The 20,464-nt window shown below is 37.9% G+C and overlaps 1 protein-coding gene across 1 annotated transcript in view; it reads left to right on the top strand.

The window, feature by feature from the left end:
- The first annotated feature begins 1,467 nt into the window (after positions 1 to 1,467).
- Positions 1,468 to 20,464, top strand: part of LOC149287208 (metabotropic glycine receptor-like) — an 82,180-nt gene continuing 63,183 nt past the window's right edge. The window contains exons 1-2 of the mRNA XM_089493191.1: positions 1,468 to 2,345; positions 14,547 to 14,652. Of these exons, the coding sequence (XP_089349317.1) occupies positions 1,468 to 2,345; positions 14,547 to 14,652 (984 nt within the window). The remainder of the gene's footprint in view (positions 2,346 to 14,546; positions 14,653 to 20,464) is intronic.

The raw sequence follows: 20,464 nt of genomic DNA, 5'->3' as shown, positions 1-20,464 counted from the left end.
AGAGACAGGCATTTGCTACCAGTTGTAAGATCTGCACCTTCCTTTCCCTGCAAAATACAAAAATAAAATGAAAATAATAAAAATATCCTAAATTGCAATTTAATATTTATAATTTACTAGATAGATAGATAGAGAGATAGATAAATATTTCTGTGCACTTATCTTAAAAATGCTACATTTATATAGATGTTACGCAACATGAATATATTCTGTATTTTTTATTGAAAATTTAAATTTCCTTATTGCTTGTAGTTTTAGGCAAATAAAAAAACAACTGTAGAAATCATAAAAAGATTCCTTTTCATGTCAATAGGTCTAATTGTGCCTCCTGAAGGCTGAGCAAAGCCATTGAATCCTTGTTTTGTGGATGCCTACAAAATTCTGTTGTGTGCTATGCATTAACCCCTTAAATGCCAATGGCTTGATTGAGGGAATTATGTACTGCTTGCCCACCCTATTTCCCACTGCATCCGATTAAACACGCTTAGCATGCTTTCCTCGAGCAATACCTTCACAATTCCCATAGACTGAAGCTGTGTGGGCAACAATGTAATATCACTTACATTACAAATTAAAGCCCTGTCTAAGCTCATTGTAGATTCACATTTTTTTAAACAAAAATCTTAGAATTTAAAGAAATTGAGAGTAAAAAAAAATCTGAGCAGAATGCACGGTTCGATCTGTCTTCGTGGCTTTCCTTAGCCCTAGTGTCTCCAGGCGAGCTTCTGGATTTCAGCACTGGACAGCTCCTGCTACCTTTTCCTCCCCATCTTACAAATGGCTGTTCGTTGATTGACATTCGATCTGCCCATACAGCTCCCAAGAAAACCTTAAGAATACCTATAGGAGTAAGGTGGGAGGGGGTTCCCATCAGTACGTGTTTGGCTGTGGCAAAGTGTAGTTAAATCCTTTCACAAGCAGAAGAAGGCGGAGAGTATTTCCTAAGCTTATCCAAGTAGTCAATTAGCAGGCGTTATCTGTTTCTTCTCCACCACTTCGTGCAAACAAACAAACAAACAAGCAAAGCCAGAGATGCTTTGTTCTTCCATCTGAATAGCCTTCTAGAGCTTCCTCCAGAAACATTGCTGCTGGAGGGGGGAGAGGAAAAAAATAATGAGATTAAAAAAAGAACTCACCGGGAATATGTGGTTGCATTGCCATAGCTGTAAAGCTTCCATGAAGACGGTGGATGAAGATAAAGACGTAAGCAAGCTAACTATAGATTCTTTGCAAGATGGGATGTAACCTGCTCAAATCAAGGAGGCTGTCTGCGTAAATCCTGGTTGTAAACCCACTGGGGGAAGACAGGATATTGTTGTTTTTCTTCTATCTGACCACAGGTGATAGCATTTAGCTCGGATGTTGCATGAATATATGCTGGAGGCGAGGCTTCCTGACTTGATGTTCTAAAATAGAACGTTGGTTGAGTTATTGAATTGTGAACGCTCGGAGGGCTCCAGGAACACCATGGCTCTCCTCTTATTCCTGTCTCCTCTCCTTGCCAATATTTGTTTGCTTTCGGCGTCCACTCGAGACCTGGAAGGGCGTGCATCTCGCCAAGGAGAGCATCACACCATCGTGAAAGAGAGACAACCGATATATCACGACCCGAGAAGCCTGGATCATTCCTCCTTGTGGATCAAGACAACAGAGAGTCCTGTCTTGGCACAGAATCTTGGCGATGATTTGCCAAAACATGTGGCATCTTTTTTATACACAGGAGATTCTAACGAACTCAGAAGAGCCAACTGCTCCAGGAGATATGAATTGACCAGCTTGTCAGGGATATCTGCTGTCCCATCCCATGCCTCCTTGCATAGATCGGTAGATCTACTTATTCACTCCACCAACTTTTTAAACATGATCTTACAAAGCAATAAATCAAGGGAACATCACTTGCAAAGGGACTTGGAGTGGTATCATGCTCTCATAAGAAGTATTTTGGAAGGAGAATCCAGCATTAAAAGATCTACTATCACATTCAACGTAGATCTGTTGTCTAATATCCCTCAGGTGTTTCTTCAAGCCACAAGGGAGGGAAATAAGATACTTCTGCAAGACCTGTCATCTTTAGCTCATGGTCTGGCCAACGCCACCCAAGAGACAGACTGGTTTCATGCTTTCAAGCACAAGTGGAGGCCTCATCAAAACAAGCGATTTTTAAATGGTGCTAAAACTTTGGATGACAGCTGGAAGAAGGGGAATAGTTATGTAACTGAGAAAAGTCATGTCAAGTGGTCTTCACCCTACTTAGAATGTGAAAATGGGAAATACAAACCCAGTTGGCTTCTTACACTCTCAGCAGCATTTTATGGAGTTAAACCGAATCATGTTCGAGAATTCAGGTACGAAGAGGGTATTTTTTTAAAAAGCTATCTACCCTATGACCTGGTCAACCACATTCTTAGACAACGATTGGGGTTTATTCACTAAAGGGAGGTGTTAACTGGGGACTTTAGAGTTGAGTTGTGGTTTGGGCTTCTTGGCTTCACTTCCAACCCCCTGTGATCTTCTGCTGCAGTTAGAGCTTGATTGATCCTGTAAAATGTATAGTTAAATCAATGAGATTTCTTACTGATCCTGACTCCTCATCCATTGAATTATACATTATACATTGCCAGCTCATCCCTTCCTGCTGGAGAAACCAGTGTCGACCCTTCATAATGAATACTGAAGTGAGAGAGAGTGTTAAAACCACAACTCTCTTGACAAATCTCCCTTTAGTAAATAAATCCCTATGTAACTTGCTCATTAATGAATGATTCTTCTAGATCCACATTTGCCTTCACATGATGCATGCCTTCATGGAGCCCTCATGGTTGCTATTCTTTTAGGGTAACTAAAGCAAGTGTTTACAAATATTCATTGAATGCTGTATTTGCATAATTAGAAATGCACACTGATTAATTATCTTAATTACATGGGGTGCTGCACAAATCAAAATTGGATCTGTTGTTGAGACAGATAACCCCTTGTAGAATTTCTGGCGAAATAAACTTAATAATGGTAGCTGGCATGTTATTACCAACTAGACTATGTAATTAGAATAAGCAGGCTTACATTTATATTTTAACACACAAGCACATTACATTTGGCTTTGAAGCAGACAGATCCCAGGATGATGGAGACTAAATATAGCACTCAATTCAAAGACACTCTGTAAACCATTTGTGTGCTGGTAAGAAATAAGTTATTATGCTATAACTGCAAAAAATGCTAATAATAATAAGAAATCCTAATGGTTGCCTATGTTTACTATAGTATACAGAATCATGGCTATAGGATACTTATACATTTTAAATGCAAAGCTAGAAATTGCCCATATATTATTATGAGCTGTAGCTATTTTAGTCTGAATTTGCTTCAAAACATGAAATAATCAATAGCATAATTAATTCAAGAGCTACTTGTTTTATTTCAGATTAGAGTGATTTGTATTCAAAAGTGGGTTGACCTCAAATAAACCTTCTATGCATATTAGCACTAATGTAAGCCAATAATGCCAGGATTATTGTAACAGTAGCAAGATGATAACTTCATAATGGGAGTTATGATAGGCATGCAGTTCTCTGATATTGCTTTTCTATAGTTTCTTAAGGTCACCCCTATGTCAAATATAACTGTAATTATACAATGGCTTCTCAAATGTATTCTTATTGAGCTGCAATTAAGAAATCCTTTTAATTATGTTTGCTTTTACCAATTTATCAGGATTTTTTTTTAAAAGATGGCTACTATACATCATATATGGAAAATATATCTGCATCTATGTTGCATTGAAGGGTTAAATATTTGCAGATTTATTTTTGTACTTTTTCATAATATTGCCTAATACAATGAATTTATTTTAAATTGTGTAGGTTTAGTACTTGTTTCATATGATACACTTTTGTACTCAGTGGCATTGGATACAATTTTATCAGATTAAATGTTATATTTATTTGAATACTTGAATTCTTTGTATCTTATGAAAGGCTTTCACTTTGTGGAGATATTTACCCAGCACTTATGATTATTATTTGTTGTTTAATATAGTGCCATCATATTCTGTACGGCTAAAAACATTTTTGAACTGAAGTCCAGTTATATAATTTATTCAGGAATTGTTTAGGTTGCAAGTCCCAAGAAATCCAATACCAACAGAGATATGATATGGATTTTTGTCAATATAAGCTAGGGTGCTGGGATATTCGCGTTTATAGCGGAAACCATTTAGATTACTAGGAAGAGCTTCTTATTTCGCTGTGCTGTTATATGGGGCCCATGGGACATTACAATAGGGCGATACACTGGTAAATAGGTTTTTACTATTACCTAGTGTCTTGTTTTTAGATTTAGATATTATTAAAGCAGGCCTGGACCAAGCTAGGAGCTAGAGGACATGATTGTAAAGTATCAGGCTCCTTCCAGACTGAAGCAGACCTAAACACAGGAGCAAAATGTATGTAATGCCATAGTTTCATGTAATGCCAGTTGGCCAATGGTTCAGTGCCAGCTGATTTGTTGCCTAGCCAGACCTCAGAACATGTGCCACACTCATCCTCCGAATAAAGAAAGCTAGTAAGTTCCAGAAGACAAACCTGGAAAGGGAGGATTTTAGATGGGTTCTAGCTCTCTTCTGATCATCTGAGGTGAGCCAGATGTAAGGCTCGAGTCCATAGCAGCTCACCCAATTTTATATAGTATCAATACACTGTATGGTCATATGGATTTACATCTATTATAAATACAGAAATGCTTAAACTTTACTTTTCTTAACATTGTACGTTAATGAAAAACATGGGATGATTTTGTTCTGTAGAGTTTAAAGAATAAATTATGTTTTGAGATATATACCGGTATATATACTTCTCTCATAAGATAATGCTGACATATGTGATAAAGAATTTCAAGTATGTTTTCCATTGTTAGGTATTTTCTGAGAACGTAGGAACAATTCGTTGAGAAATTAACAACACGTAAATGGCAGGACTGAAATGGGCCATGAAGACAAACTGTTTCTATACTATTATAGTATTCAGTAGACTAGGTAGTGCCCACTCGGAAGTTTTGTTTTTAACTGAAGGACTAGGTATAAAACTATGTTCAATAAAACAGAGATTGTTTTGTCTTCTACTTTCATGGCAGTTAAGCGTCTAATATTTTAGTTGAATTTGAACGAAATGAAATCTAGTTTTAAAAGCTCAGCACCTAAAAATGGTATTTCACCCTGCATAATCCTTGAGTATTAAATTACTGTTAGGCTTGGTGCTAGGATGCGACTTAAAGATGACCCTCCTGACCTGATTACATTTAAATGTACTTTGGTAAATATTGATCATTTTGGTTGCTTTGTTCCATCTGAAGACTTTTTTTTTTAGGAATAAAAAAATTTGTACCTACAAACTTAGGCCAGATAAAAGCCACAATAACGTCTAAATTCCATATTAAATTGGTTAGTATTCTGCGCTCTTTGGCGATCACCTATCCGGCACAAGCTGGACAAGGATTGAGGGACTTGTAGTTCAGCTGCAGATACTGTAATACATGTAGCGATCCCTGTAATTTTAAAGGTGCTGTTCCCCTTAGACCGAACATTAATTGTGTTCTCTAGAATGTTACGCAAGCAAGATAGATACTATCATCAAGTAGCATTTTCAACTTCTATGGCAGCAACATATCACTGTCTGCTTTTGTGTCACATGAAAATTAAGTATTCCTTGAAAAGTAAATAGGAATAAAGCAAAATCTTTCATGATTGATTAAATATTCCTTGTGTGTATCCCATGAGCAATCATTAATTATGTTTCTAATACTGCACTTCATTATAAAAGTTGCATATTCAGCACAGTAGAGGCAACATCACCTTTAAAATATATGTGTGCATAAGAAGAGAAGACCAAGGGCTGGTTAAGATCTGAACCTAACATCAGAAAAAGAGGGCAGACTAGATGGGCCAAATGGTTCTAATCTACCATAGAATTATACAGTTTTAAAGTGTATTTTCTTTAGTACCCCTTTAAGTACTTTCTTTTCAGAATATTTTTCCACTTTTTTATCATTATTATTTTTACTTACCACTTACTGACCTGGTTTTGCTGCTGTTAGACTTACATAAACAACCTCCTCTGTGCTTTAAGTGAACAGTTGATGCAGAAGCTTTTTGTGACTTTCAATGGGTTTCCTTTTAAAGAATTGCCCAGCAGTCTTAATCTACCCTTCCTCATACTCTGGTGCACACGTATCCATTTGTACAAATAAAAAAAGAAAAACACTTAGCGGAAGCAAATAAGACAAATATACCATCTTCAATGCAAGCAGGGTATTTTTTTTTTTTCAGAAAAGTAAAGTTTAGTGGCAAATATGGACATGTGTTGTTCAGAACTCTTTGGTGGGGTTTTCTTAACTAGAAAGTGAATTTTATTAATCTGACCTTACTCCATGAGTGCTGCTGAAGTACAATCAAGCGCAACCAAATTTGCGGTAAGATTCTCATAAATTCAGTTACTCAGGCAGCTTTTGGTGGACTGAGGGACAAGTTCAGCTAAAAGACTGGATCAGGTTAAGATTTTACTGAATACCTGATAATGTCTTATTTCTTGAGTCTGTTTGAACCAGGAGATGCAAGAGTCATGTGATATCTGCTATTTGCTATTTAACACATTTCATTAAACTCTATTTTATTTGGCATGGCTTGGCTCAAAAAAGGACCTCCTGCATTTTGGCTACCTGCTTTGCCAAATGGTTGGACAAACTCAGTGTGTCTAGCTTGTGACACTATGACGGTAATTATTTGGGAGCAATGATGGTTTCTACTGTTAAGAATCTAGAATCATCATAATAAAATCTTTTTTTATTTTTAATTGTCTTCTTAGAATTGTCTTCTAGAAAAACTAAGAAATGTTATATTAGGCATCATTCTAGACTGTAGCTGCATTGCCATTATTTTTTTTATGTTTGCAATGTGCCATAATACTATTGCTTTATTCTTCATTAAAAAAAAAGAATTGACGTATTACATAATATGTTTTTAAATGTCAGAATACAACAGAAAATTTGGGTCAGCTGGAAAGAAGTACATATTATTGAACTCTTGATTTGTTGGCGCTTTGGGAAATTTACTTACCTGCTACACAAAACTGGATCTGGTGAAGGAAATCCCTCCTACAAAGATAGACAGACAGTGATGGCAGAAAAGAACCAGTTGTCCCATCTAGTCTGTCATTTTTGAATCATTATTCATTCTTAAGGATAACTTTTTGTACATTCCTAGATTTCTTGAATTCCTTTGTTGGACCTTATTGTAAGTGACAATGTTCTAGAAACACAAGACTGTAGATCCGCATATACAAAACGCAATAAAATATAAGGTCCAATGAGCCTGTGGAATATTTATCTTTTGTTATTTATTTTGAAAGTGGGTGAAAAAATTAGGTATCTGGAAAAAGTGGTGAAAATACTGTGTGCTTTAGAAAAGCATAAGGCTTCTGTAAGTGGGATCAACAATTCGATGAGATTTTTATTTATACATGGAATAGCAGAGCAGGTGGAGCTATTGTTAGGTATTTCCAGACAAATCATATAATTCTATATGAAAATGTGTAGTGAATAACACTCTCATTTTCAATTTCTCAATTGCGCTAACCTTTGTCACGTCTCCTTAGAACAACACTACCAACAGATCTCTCACCAGAGTCAAATTTCTACACCTAGATAACAGAATCATATTATTACACTTCTCACCAAAAATAATTTAATTTGGAAATGCATTTAAGATTAGCAGGGAAACTATTTTCCCATTATTTTTGCACTTCTATTTTGTTTTCCAGGTTGTGCGTCAAATGATGCTTCGTATCAATGAAATCTCTTTTCATAAGTGATTTGTTTTCATTATGACCTTAGAATGTCCTTGAATGTCATTAAGACCCCGCCACACACACTGCATTGTTCCGGATGCTTGGTTCACCATAGCAGTAGGTCTTATACTCCCTAACAGCCGATAGTTCCCTTACGTTTAATATTTTGCACTTGTTTTGAGCTTTGAGAGACTAAATTCGTAGGTGCGAGGTTTTCTGCACATGTTTGCTTGTGAGTTTCCATGGTGCTGTACATTTTCACTCCTTTCCGAGAAAGAAATGCAGTCTGCACAAGGAATCTGTGATTTCATTAGAAAAATCATAGCTTATTTAAGCTGTCACTGTGCTGCCTTTTTGCTGAATACAATCTCCGACAGAAAATCCTTATCTGGTTACATGGAATCTACTGTAACAAAATGATTAAACCAATACCAAGAGTAACTGAACCGCAGGAAAAATGCCTGCCTTTTCCAAGCAGAGACCGAAGATCGCAGCACATCTGGATTTCTTGTTGGGACAGCTCTGTTTTAATAAAGACTATAAAAAGCACAAAAGTGATTTATTTTCTTTTTTTTCCTTTTGTGTAGATCCTTTGTACAATTAAGCCACAATATTTTATTTTTTGGGGGTAATATTATCTCTGAAAAAAAAGACATGTGATCTTAATTTAATTTCGGTCTCTATGGTTTGAATCATTTGCACCACTGCAAATAAATGTAAAAATTTAATGTCATTTGTAAATTGTACTTCATTTTTGGATGCCACAGTAGTATGTTCCCTGTCAGCTCACTAATGAACAGATGATTTGATGTTAGCCAAAAACAACTTGTGGATAGACTGAATTGTTCTTCAACTGCAACCCTTGCCTACGTCTGAGCTGGGAGCTTGGGGTGACTTCTGAAAATCATTACTGCTCCCAAACTGTTGAAATCTTAATTCTTTGGCTGCTTTGAAAGTCCATCACGGGATACTCTTCTGTGTTGACTGTTGTGCTGTGGCCTTTGAATGGGTAGAAAGACTTGGTAACCAAGGTTGCATACCCTCGAGGCAGATGCTGGAGACGAGATGATAAAGTTGACATATAAATATCTAGAAGACCAAGTAAGTCTCAGGACTATCAGTTTATAAATGGTCTGGTCTTTCAATTAAAGAAACATACAATACAAACTTCATTTTCAAAATTATTACTTGCAAAGTCACAATAGTAAAAAAAGAAATATGATGGCTTTGAGAGAGCAACTGTTAGAATGGGGTTAACTGATTTAGATATCAAGTGGCAGCTCCGTTATGGGTTTTTATTGGATTTACTTTTGTAATTATGCTGGAACAAAATGTTTTTCACTCCTTTTACTGGAGCATGTAATGAGCTAAGGTGAAGCTGATATGGGCTGGTGGGAAAGAGGGAGACTAAAGAAAAAATGCCCCTTAGCAGGGACAAAGAGGAAAATTCCCACGAAAAAAGGTTTTGCCATGACCAAAAACATCATTGACTTCTGCACTTCTACAGGTTTCTATTAAGAGGATATCAAACCCAAAGTTCTATCCCTAAGCTTAAGTTGAAATAATGATGTCGCTCATTCATGGTCATACCTGGGAACTTTCTAAACAAGTTCAAACTGAAACTCTTGAAATATTAATTCTCGTTGAATGCATTAACCAGATGGCTGTAATGCAGATGCTCATGTAAACCTGTTTTTACACATAAGATACACTTAATTAAGTCACTATCATTCAAGTAGAGATTTCAGCCATGTACTGGTAGAAAAAAACATTAATTATGAGCCTTATATGTGATCGCATTAGTGTAGCATAGGAAGGAGTTCCATGCCGTATGGCCCGTATGCTCGTAGTAATCCACTTTGATTACAAAAGTAGGAGTCTGGTGCTATGAATCAAGGTACATCTGGAACAATTCAAACACATATGTCTTTATACACTTTTCCATATATATATGTGATCATAACTATATGGTACTATTTATCTAAACGGTATTGCCTACTGATAAACACACACATATATATATATATATATATATATATATATATATATATATGCAGAATATACTGTATATATAGTATGATGTTGAAGATGCATTTTGATTTGTCCCCTTATAAATAAGAAATGCAGGAAACATCTTTGAAATGCTCATCAATTTATCGATAATGCATACCCATCCAAACCATTTCTACTTCATGGCAACTATTTAATATGAGTAAACATAATGGACAGTTCTTTTTTAAAACATTGTGTGCCAGCAGTTTGTATAGAAAAACATGAAGGGTATGGAGAAAATATTATATGTGAGTTTTGTTGCTGGGAAACACATTAACCCTTTTATACACTGTCTTTAGACATTGGGAAACTGAACTTATTCCAAATCTAATATTTAGTAGGTAGTTAGTTACTTTCACATTTCAGATTATGCACACTATTAATTGACTTATACGCCAAATATTATTTTTAATTAACTTTTATTTTCTAGTTCGAATATGTGTAATAGCGGACATCTTGCTCTTCATGGACATGGGGCGACTAAGAGGCCCAGGCACTTTAAGGCAAGGGGCCTCAAAAACATGTTCAAGCAGACGTTGGCTCGATACGTGTAGTCACATGTTATGTTTTTACAGTCACGCACGGGACTCTGCCAGCCACTGGCCCAAGAGGCATTTTATCACTGGGTCAAAGGGCCACTTCAGGCCCGTTTCTGCCATGTCATGCTTTAAATTGCTGTCTCACCTTTAAATATTTATAAAGCCTTCACAGAGGAAACTGCACAGTCATGAACTAGGACAACACATGTTTACAAGTGTGCAGTTTTCGTTGTAAATGTGTTCTGTTTTTTTGGGGTTTTTTTTACGACCAGTTAAAACCAATTAGTTCAGCTTATAATAGGAATGCCATCTTCATCAAGAGACCATCACAAAGGGACGTTTGCATGGAATTGGTTATGGCTAATGGCATCGCTGTACTTTTAACGATGGGACAGATAGGATCTCTGAGCTGAAAAATAGAAAACTCAGATATTTAAACCTGTAATTTTGTCCTAAAATGTCACTGGGATGAGAAAAATACAATTCCTACCTTGATAGTGAGTAACGAATGGATACAGAGAAAGCAGGTAGGGTATTAAGAATTGGTAATTGGGCAGCTACTTCGAACTTGCCTTTGAACATCACGACCCTCCATGGCAGTCCAAATACACACTTTATTTTGACGTACAGAATACTAATAACAACGGAATAAAAAACAATTGTTGTTATGTATGCTACGAGTTAAAGAAAGCCACCAAGTATCAACAAGAACAATAGATTTTTAACATTATCACTACTAATTTAAATTATTTATAATTTGTGCAGAGAATCGCTCAATACCTAATTCATTTTCTGCTCATTAAACTGAATTTGAAATTTTATAAATAAAAATTGATAAAGGACCCATGTCTAATTCTTTAATGAAGAAGAACCCTAGATTTATTTCTCTAATGTGGATCACGTTTAAGGTCTAAACAATGCTCCACTTTCCTGGCACAGCCATTAGGATATAGTATAGACATTCACCTTTCTTCTGTGATTGAGTCTTTCCATCAAGATCAATTGTGGACTTCAGTTGTTTAATTAGATTTTGTAACATAAGGGGCATGATTATAAATGAACTTGGACTGTAAAAATCATTCATGTCATCTCGATAGTTCATCTCATATGTGTTTGTACACTGGAACAGCAGTAGGGGAGGGAGAACAGTAGGCTGTTTAGAGTAGGTTAAATAGACATAGAGAGCAGAAAAAAGCTTTTATTTATTTCTGTACACCCCCTGCTGTCAGAGTGGTTTGGTCTGTCGTCCTGCTCTGTCTCCAGCTGATCTCCACCTCTTCATTCTGGCAGCTGCTCCTTCACAGGCACAGAGTTCCCACCTGGTCAGAAACACATTTAGCATGCTGCAGACTCAAGGTAGTTTATTTCAAACATATATTGCAGCTAGGGTTAGTTAATACTCCAGCTGTTGAGACTACATTTCCCATGACTCTCACCCAGTGTGGTATGTTAAGCATCATGGGAAAGATAGTACTAAACAACTGAAGTGCAAACGGATAGCTTTTATATCACCATGGATTATCGTTATTCACATCTCATGATTCTCAGCCATCCATTTGGTTGGCTGAACTCTAAGTCTTCAGTACAAACGCTAACATTTTGCTGACTGCATCTACAATAATATTCAGCCAGCCATATTACATACTTAATGGGAATTGTAGTTATAGGCTGGGGTTGTGGTGGCCTGCGCTATACACTAACATTTTTGTTGTTGACTGCAGCTCCCATGATATACATTCAGCCATTACTGGCAGAACACCATAGGAATTGTAGACTGGGGTAGTTGTGGCTAATCTTAACTACCCCACCTATTGTAAACTGAAGTTCTCATGTTGTTCTAGCTTGTCTCTTAACTGCTACTACCACGATCATATAATTCCTATTAATGGGTAACTAACAGAAAACCCATCTCCAAACAAGGTAGGCCATAGGGAGGAGGGAAGGAGGTATTGAATGTGGGAGAGAGGAAAGGTGGGGAGAATATTTGGAACCCGCTGGAAAAAAATCCCGCTGACGGCCATGTATGGGGCATTGAGACATAGTAGCAGGTTAAGCAATATATGCCCGTATAGTGTTATTGAATCTCAATATTTGCTTTTGGGATAGGTGTTTTTAAATCTAACTTCTAGGATTTGTAGTATGTATTTAGTGGGGGTGTGCTGATTCTGTGCTTTACTATTCATATATCCTCTTGTATAGTTTTGAATTATTTAGACAATGCAGTTGAGGACCTTGGCCAGAGGAAAAAATTAATGATGATACTGGAGGACTTACTCTTAGCTACGCACGTTTTGTCCCCACTGTGGCAGTCTGAGTTGGCTATTCGCTGATCCTGTCTTTCTTTTATTAGCTTGAAACACAGCAATCCATTTTCATTTACTCATCAAGTCATACCAGTTAGGGAAACTATTTTGCATTATGTAATTATTATGGAACACGCTCGCTAAATTAAAGCTTCTACAAATGATAAATCTCCTGACAAGATACAGCAACTTTCTGTCATCAGATGTGTAATGATGCAGTTTATTGTACGTCCCTATGGCAACTTCAGAATCTAGTTTTTGAACACTTAACATAATTTAAAGTCATTTACACCCCCTACACAATGTGGGAGTCATTTAATGTAGAAACTGGTTGTCCAGATTTGTAGTTAAACAACTTCCAAGGTGATTTATGCATTGCCTGGAAATATTTTACTGCATTGGTGTCTTAAAGATCGTATTATTTTGTCACCTTCTGTGGCATATTTATGAAGATCGCTGCTACAGGCCAGACCAAGGGCAGCTCCACCAGTACCTACCATATTGAAGAGACCATTCTCTGCCAGTCTACTTAGCGCAGTACTTAATATAATTAATGTATTAGTTATGATTTAATTTATTACAATATATCATAAAGGTCATCAGTGACCCTAGACTTAGGGCACCTAACATATAGAGGTGTGTGTACAGAGATCTATAGAATAACTGGTGGAGAACTTTGATCTTCCCAACCTCCCAATTAAGTGTATAGCGTGGTCCAGGGGTGGCTTCTTCCTTGGATTTGCCACCCTAGGCCAATTAGGATACTCCACTAGTGACCTTTATGATATGTTAATGCTCTGTGTCCATGAAACAGTAGAATTCCCTTTTGTCCTTTCCACTGAAGCTTAGTTTTCTCTATAATGTGAGTACTAGAGGCAAAGCTCTGGGACTGGTCTCATAATATATGTAAATCAATTTCAGGATCATGTATTTAGTTTTATGTATTGTACTCTTAAATATTTGTTTTCCACTTACATCTTCTTCTCTCGCCAATATGCAGTTGGAATTGTTACTGTATCTTTAGCACTGACTCAACCTACAAGGAAACATTATCCATATGACAAATACTGACATTTGAGAAATATTGAAATGGTTTAAATAATGAAATAGTTGTGAATCAGCCTTCCTTTGACATTGAAGTTTGCATTAGAGATTATAGATTTTTCCCTCATGGAGAAGTTATCCAACACCTTCAGTTTTCTTGGTTTTATTCTAACTATAAATATTCAAATTCAAACTATAAATATTAAAAAAACATGTGATAAGGGTATGATTCTTTTTATTTTACTTCTTTTTTGGATCAGTATCATGTCCAGTTTCCATTTTATAAACATGTTGCCCCAGAAAGAACCCTTCTGCGCCATTGTGTCCTTTCAACATTAAAATGAATATAAATCATAAAAAATAAATAGTATCTATAGAAGTATATAGGCAGACCACCTCGTTAGCACGTATGTCTTCAGCTCAGTTAAGAAGATCAAGTAGGAAAGCATGTAAGGAAAGTGACGGATATACTGTATACAGGAACTCTTTATTTTATATTGTTTATTATTATTATAGGAGTGAATGTTATCAACCTTCCTTAACATAAATAGGTTGCAACTAAATATTCAACACATGTATTTTTATTTCTCTGAGTATATTATTTTGCTATATTGTTAGCGGTGCCATACATGTATATCTTGCACAGATACTGTATTGCTGTATGTTATGCCTTAACATGTAATCCTAAGAGTTATAATTTACATGTTTACGAAATAATTAATAGACTGTAAAATTGCATACAGTTCAAAAATAATTATTGTTCATTATTTCAGGGGCGTACTTAAAGTTGATCTAAACCTTCAGAAAATCGACATTGACCAATGCTCAGATGATGGATGGTTTTCTGGAACTCACAGATGTCAGCATAACAGCTCAAAGGTAAGACAATCTTATTAAGCAGGATCAGTGACGGGTATGTGGGAAGAGGCTATTTGTTGCCACACTGTCACTTGACTAGCGGTAAATGTAAGTATGCGGTGCTATCGGCTTGCAGTGAGAGGGCAGGTATGGGCCAACAAATTCTGATTACAGTATATAACAAATGTTTTGTGGCATAATGTAAGAATATTGTTTTATAGAAAATACAAGGAATAATAACAGTGAACAATAACTCTTCACTGTGTATTGGCTCATCTTTTACCTCGAGCAATAAAAACACAGACTCACTGGGTGGATTTTTAATTGGCCATAACATTTTTATTAAATACTGTGGCATGGAATACAGAAAATAAAGCATCATAACATTACCATTATCCCTTTAATAAGACCTATGAAAACATCTGTCAGTATTGCAGAAGGTATGTCGTTTGTGTTGTCAGAGGGAACAAGTCCCCAATATTCATAATACCTCCGATGACCACCTTTCATAACCGTCCTCAGAAGAGCCGGTACTTCTGAGAGCCCCCAAACACAGGCGCCTTTCCCATCACACGTAATGTAATCCCTTAAAGGACACATGAGACGGCCTCACCCTCCCTACATATACATTCTCCTCCCTTTCCTTTACTATAAAAATGCCCCCTCTTTGCCCACCCTCACCTTCCTAAAGGTGCATCTGCCAACCTATATAAGGCAGGAGTATACAGCAAACTGCGGGAACACTTGGCAGAATCTTTGGCAAGAATTGGGTGTCTGCGGCTAGAACTGGCCGACTGAGGCCAGCTGACTGTGGTAAGACCTTGGCAGACAGACAGAATATAATAGGGCAAAACTGGATCAAAGTCAGAGTCCAAGCTGGTTCTACAATCAGATAATCTGTCAAGCCAAACCAATGTACCAGAGGGGCGAACAAGAACAGAAAAACCAAGGTCCAAAGCTAAGGGTCTGGGGACAGGTTTTTATCACAGTAATGCAACCAGGAACTAGGAATCAGAGCCAGGAACAATGTTCCAGAAAAGGAAGCTGAAAGCAACCCCAGTATGCAAAGAACACTGATTAGTGGACAAGCAACGTGTATGTCATGACCCAGGCAAGAATGACAGGGATATGGTGAAGCAAAGATTCTACTGAGACTGGTGGCACCATTTTTCTCAGAGTTTGCTGGCTGCAGACAAATATACAATTCTATTCCAGAACATAGTTGTGACAGAACCTAGGGGGTGAGTTACTGGACCCTATCAGAGCCATAGTTTACCTGGCTGTCGTTGGTCTTTCCCTTTCCAGGTAAACACTACGGCTTCTCAGTGCACTGGAGGGTCCTGAACCTCCAGACAGCTGAGGTGAGTATAGCTTTTTGCAAAGGAATCCCCCCTCCCCAATAACCAGACAAGACTTAGTAAAAGAGGAAAAAGCACACAGGGCTCTATACACACAAGCCATCAATAAAAGCACATTAACATAGACAAGACAAATGAGGATTCCAGGTAAGCAATGAATCAAAGGGATGAAGGGAATAGGAAACCAATCACAACACAGTGTTAGGTCTGGGGGGTGACCATGGGTAGGGAGACAAAGTTGGCCACTGGTGATATGTTGGCCAGAATGTCCAATTAGAGGTAGCATCCTGTAGCAGATGTTCTAGCCAAGCATTGTTCTACACAGAGAAGGAAGTTTCTCAGAAACAATGAGCATTCTCCTGTTCTTTGAGTGCTGTTCCACTTCTTGGTGTGTGGGGCAAGTATAACTCTGTTATCACAATGAAGGAGAATGTGAAGGGGGAGTGTTACCTGTATGCTACACCATCACACTCACATAGAGACCTGCTACACATGGTTGAGGGCTGGGGAAATTGCAATATTGTTCCAGTCATAAACAGATCCAGACACTTATATAGCAAAGTATAATTGTCCCTTCAACATTAAACGTAGGTTCTGTCAAAATAGTCTTATAAATTTAGTCTGCAGGGAAGCTCACAGACTTCTATGCATGTAGAAATATTGGAAGACTAGGACTGGAGCTGTCAAAATGTTGTCTCGTTTGGGGAGGACCTTTAAAGCTGCTAATTGTAACCCCGCTGACTTCCTGATTCTGTTTCCAATTTTCCCAAAGATAAGAATGTAGTATCAATGTCCGTATAATATGCCTTTACAGAATAAAAAATATACTCGTTCTATAATTGGAACCTGTGAGAATGAAGAATGATCTCCTTTTCTTCAACACGGTCAGCACACAATTACAACAAATAGTTTTGAAATGATTTGGCTGCAAAGACGGCTGTGGCAGATTGCACCACAGTATCTTTACACATTGAGTTCATCCATCAAACCCTGAAACAGCTGAGATCTCCCACTGACTTCACTGGAAGTTTTTTGCTGAAATTGGCCTGATCGCCTATTGTGAATGACTCCCCCTTTTTACAATTTCAGTGTTTCAAATAAAATTTTTCCCCAATTAGTATCTAATTAGAATATTATGCACAATTAAAATGTGTTGCACGGGGTTTATTTGACAATTGTGATTTATAACATGGTCCTATTTCATATTTCATGTCTTCTAAATTAATATGATATTTACTTGGCCTGTTGTTTCATTTTCATGATTGGAAGTCAGCTAATTATATTTCGGATTTAATATAAAATGTACTTTTGCTGCATAACTTGTTTTGAGACTAATTAAACCCAGCATGTCACAGGCTTCCTGTGGTGTCTTGAAAAAATTCTGTAATCCATGAAATGAGTGGACAAGTACACTTTTCTCATTAATTGTAGTCTTTCAATCCATAAACAGCATTGAATTGAAAAATCTGATTAAATAGTGGTGATCCAATCTTATAAGAAGTTACAATTAGCATTCCTTTGTATCAATAACAATGTGCTCTAAGCCGCTGAATTAGAACATTTGGTTGTTCTTGCAGTCTTGTGTACATCCCATAATATACAATATTGTTTGATTATAACATTGGTCATGCACACATCTTCATCAAATTCAAAGTATCGAGCAGATACAGTATATATTTGTCCCTTCCCATCCCCCATCTGTTGGCTGAACTCTTCCCATGACATGTGATATACTTACTGCCAAGTAAGCACTGGCTCCAGCAAAGGCTCCAAGGGCGCAGCAATTTCCTGCCACTGATTGGCTGCTTCAAGCAGCCAATGAGCGGTGTAAAACATCAGACTACTGAGAGACTGGGAGCTGCAGTTGTGAAGCTGTGTTGGCTCTGTGACTTGTTTCACCATGCTCAAATAATAATTAAGACACCACATCACTTTGATCTTGATTGTCAAGTGTCGCTGACCTGTTTTACATGCACATCACTGAATCCGACCCTCAGTCTGCAAAGCAGTGGCCTGTACCCCTGTGCAGTGGTAAATTGGCTTAGTACTAAGATGACCAGCTTTCACTTTGATTGTGTCTTTGGATTTCAGATAAACTTTATAAAAAGCTGTGGTGATTAGTGATCGTTCACTCCCACAATTGACACTATTTGTAACTCCAGTCTAGAAATGGTTGATAGACAAGTGCTGCTCACATATCCATGGGTACTGGTCGGTCTGTTGTCCAGGACTTGGATATCTACATGCTGTTTCAACAGTTGGAGGATTTTACTATCAAGGAGACAAAGGTATGGTGGGATATTGCTTCCCTAGAAAATTAGGTGCAAACGTTATATATCCCCAGATGGTAAAGGATCCAGAAATCACCTTCATTTATACACGAGAGCAAAGAATTTGAAGACTGTGGAACCAAGTCATGGACAAAAATGTTCATTTGGCTTGATGGACTTAATAATCACTTGCAAGATTTGTTTTGCAAGATCAAGTGTGTTTTCGGAATTTAATCAGCAACTGACCATGTTAAAAGAAAAACTTGAAAGGTCAACTTCATTGCATAAAAAGAGTAGTTCATTACAGACAAAATTAAATATGAAAGAAACAAAGTATCTGTTTGGAGAAGGAGAAGTTTTCCTTTAGTACAGCAAAATCCTGGGAAGTCGGTTAAAAAAAAGAAGCATAGCTTTGTCTTAAATGTCTTGGTATACTGAAGGGGACATACCAAGAAATGTTGGACAATGCTATGCTTCCAACTTTGTGGGAACGGTTTTGGGAAGGCCCTTTTTCTATTCCAGCATGACTGTGCCCCGGTGCACAAAGCAAAGTCCATAAAGACATGGTTGGATGGTGTGGAAGAACTTGACCTGCCGCACAGAGCCCTGACCTCAACCCCATCGAACACCTTTGGAACGGAGATTGCGAGCCAGGCTTTCTCATCTAACATCAGTGCCTGACCTCACAAATGCTCTACTGGTTAAATGGGCAGCAATTCCCACAGAAACTCTCCAAAATCTTGTGGAAAGCCTTCCCAGAAGAGTGGAAGCTGTAATAGCTGCAAAGGGGAGACCAATTACATACATGGGATGTCCCTGTTGATGTAATGATTAGGTGTCCCAATACTTTTGTACATATACTGTATATGCTGCTCACCCCATTTTAAGGCCTATCTTCACCAAGACATTTCACAAGGACATTTTCCATCCTGCTCATTCCATTCTGGGTATGACCACAGGACAATTTACTAGACTCAAGAGAAATTGTTCTAAACAATAAGACTTTGTGGAACAGGGTTTAGACCTTTGTCAGCACCTTCGAAATAGAGGGTATTAAATGTGGTTTGAACAAAGTAAAGCAAGGAGATTACCTTTTATTCCCTGAAACAATTCTGTAGGAGGTAATACCTCCTTCTTTTGTTTCACAAGGCATTGATATTATTAAACCATTAGTTAGAGGAGGAGACATGTTCATGAAACTGTGCCACAAGGAAGTTTTTGGGATATTTAAAATGTGCACACAATTGCCCCGGGGTATTAATTCTTTTTCTGAATTAGATCTAATGGAAATTATTCCAGTTGAATAGGTTATTGCAAGCTTTGTACAAACTGAGAGTTTTGCGGCCACAGGCATCTTTCCTATTAACCACTTCCGTTTTTTCTATATCAGATGCTTGTATGTATAGTAACTTTAGTAGTAGAGAGTCATCCTAATAGTGAGTAGTGTGATATCCAAAGCTACTCTCCACAGGGCCATAAATATATTTTATTATCACCATTAGCTATATACATAAAATGTATCTGGCTTGCTATGTAGCTTGCTATGTTCATTAATTAAACTAACTGACTATTTAGGATATTAATAGTAGCTAGTTCTTCTGTAACAGTTCCGTGCCAGTTAGTGATCCTGCCATAAAGGTAAATGTTATTTTGAGTATGCATTTATTTATATACCGTATTGGCTCGGATATAGGCCGCCCCCGTATATAGGCCGCACCCTAAAAGTTTGGTGCTTTTTTAAAGAAAAAGCCCCCCAAAAACATGCTGCCACTCTGTCCTCCCTCCACGAGATATGCTCCCACTGTCCCCCCCCGAGAAATGCTGCCACTGTCCTCCCTCCCCCCCCGAGAAATGCTGCCACTGTCCTCCCTCCCCCCCCCGAGATATGCTGCCACTGTCCTCCCTCCCCCCCCCGAGATATGCTACCACTGTCCTCCCTCCCCCCCCCGAGATATGCTACCACTGTCCTCCTCCCTACCCGAGATATGCTGCCACTGTCCTCCTCACTTACCGGAGCAGACTCCCGGGTGTCTTGCGGGGCCGGCGGGGGACATCTACGCAATACGCGTATGCAACTTCCGGTGCCGGCACATCCAGTGCCGGCACCGGAAGTTGTATACGCGTATTGCGTAGATGTCCCCCGCCGGCCCCGCAAGACACCCGGGAGTCTGCTCCGGTAAGTCGGGGGGGGAGAGGTAAAACGCA

This window comes from Sceloporus occidentalis, unplaced genomic scaffold (genome assembly GCF_023333645.1).
Source record: "Sceloporus occidentalis isolate IW3139 unplaced genomic scaffold, rSceOcc1.0.p SCAF_63, whole genome shotgun sequence".
In the NCBI taxonomy this organism is placed as follows: Eukaryota; Metazoa; Chordata; class Lepidosauria; order Squamata; family Phrynosomatidae; genus Sceloporus; species Sceloporus occidentalis.
The sequence above is the reverse complement of the archived record's forward strand: the minus strand, read 5'-3'. Positions and strand labels throughout refer to the sequence as shown.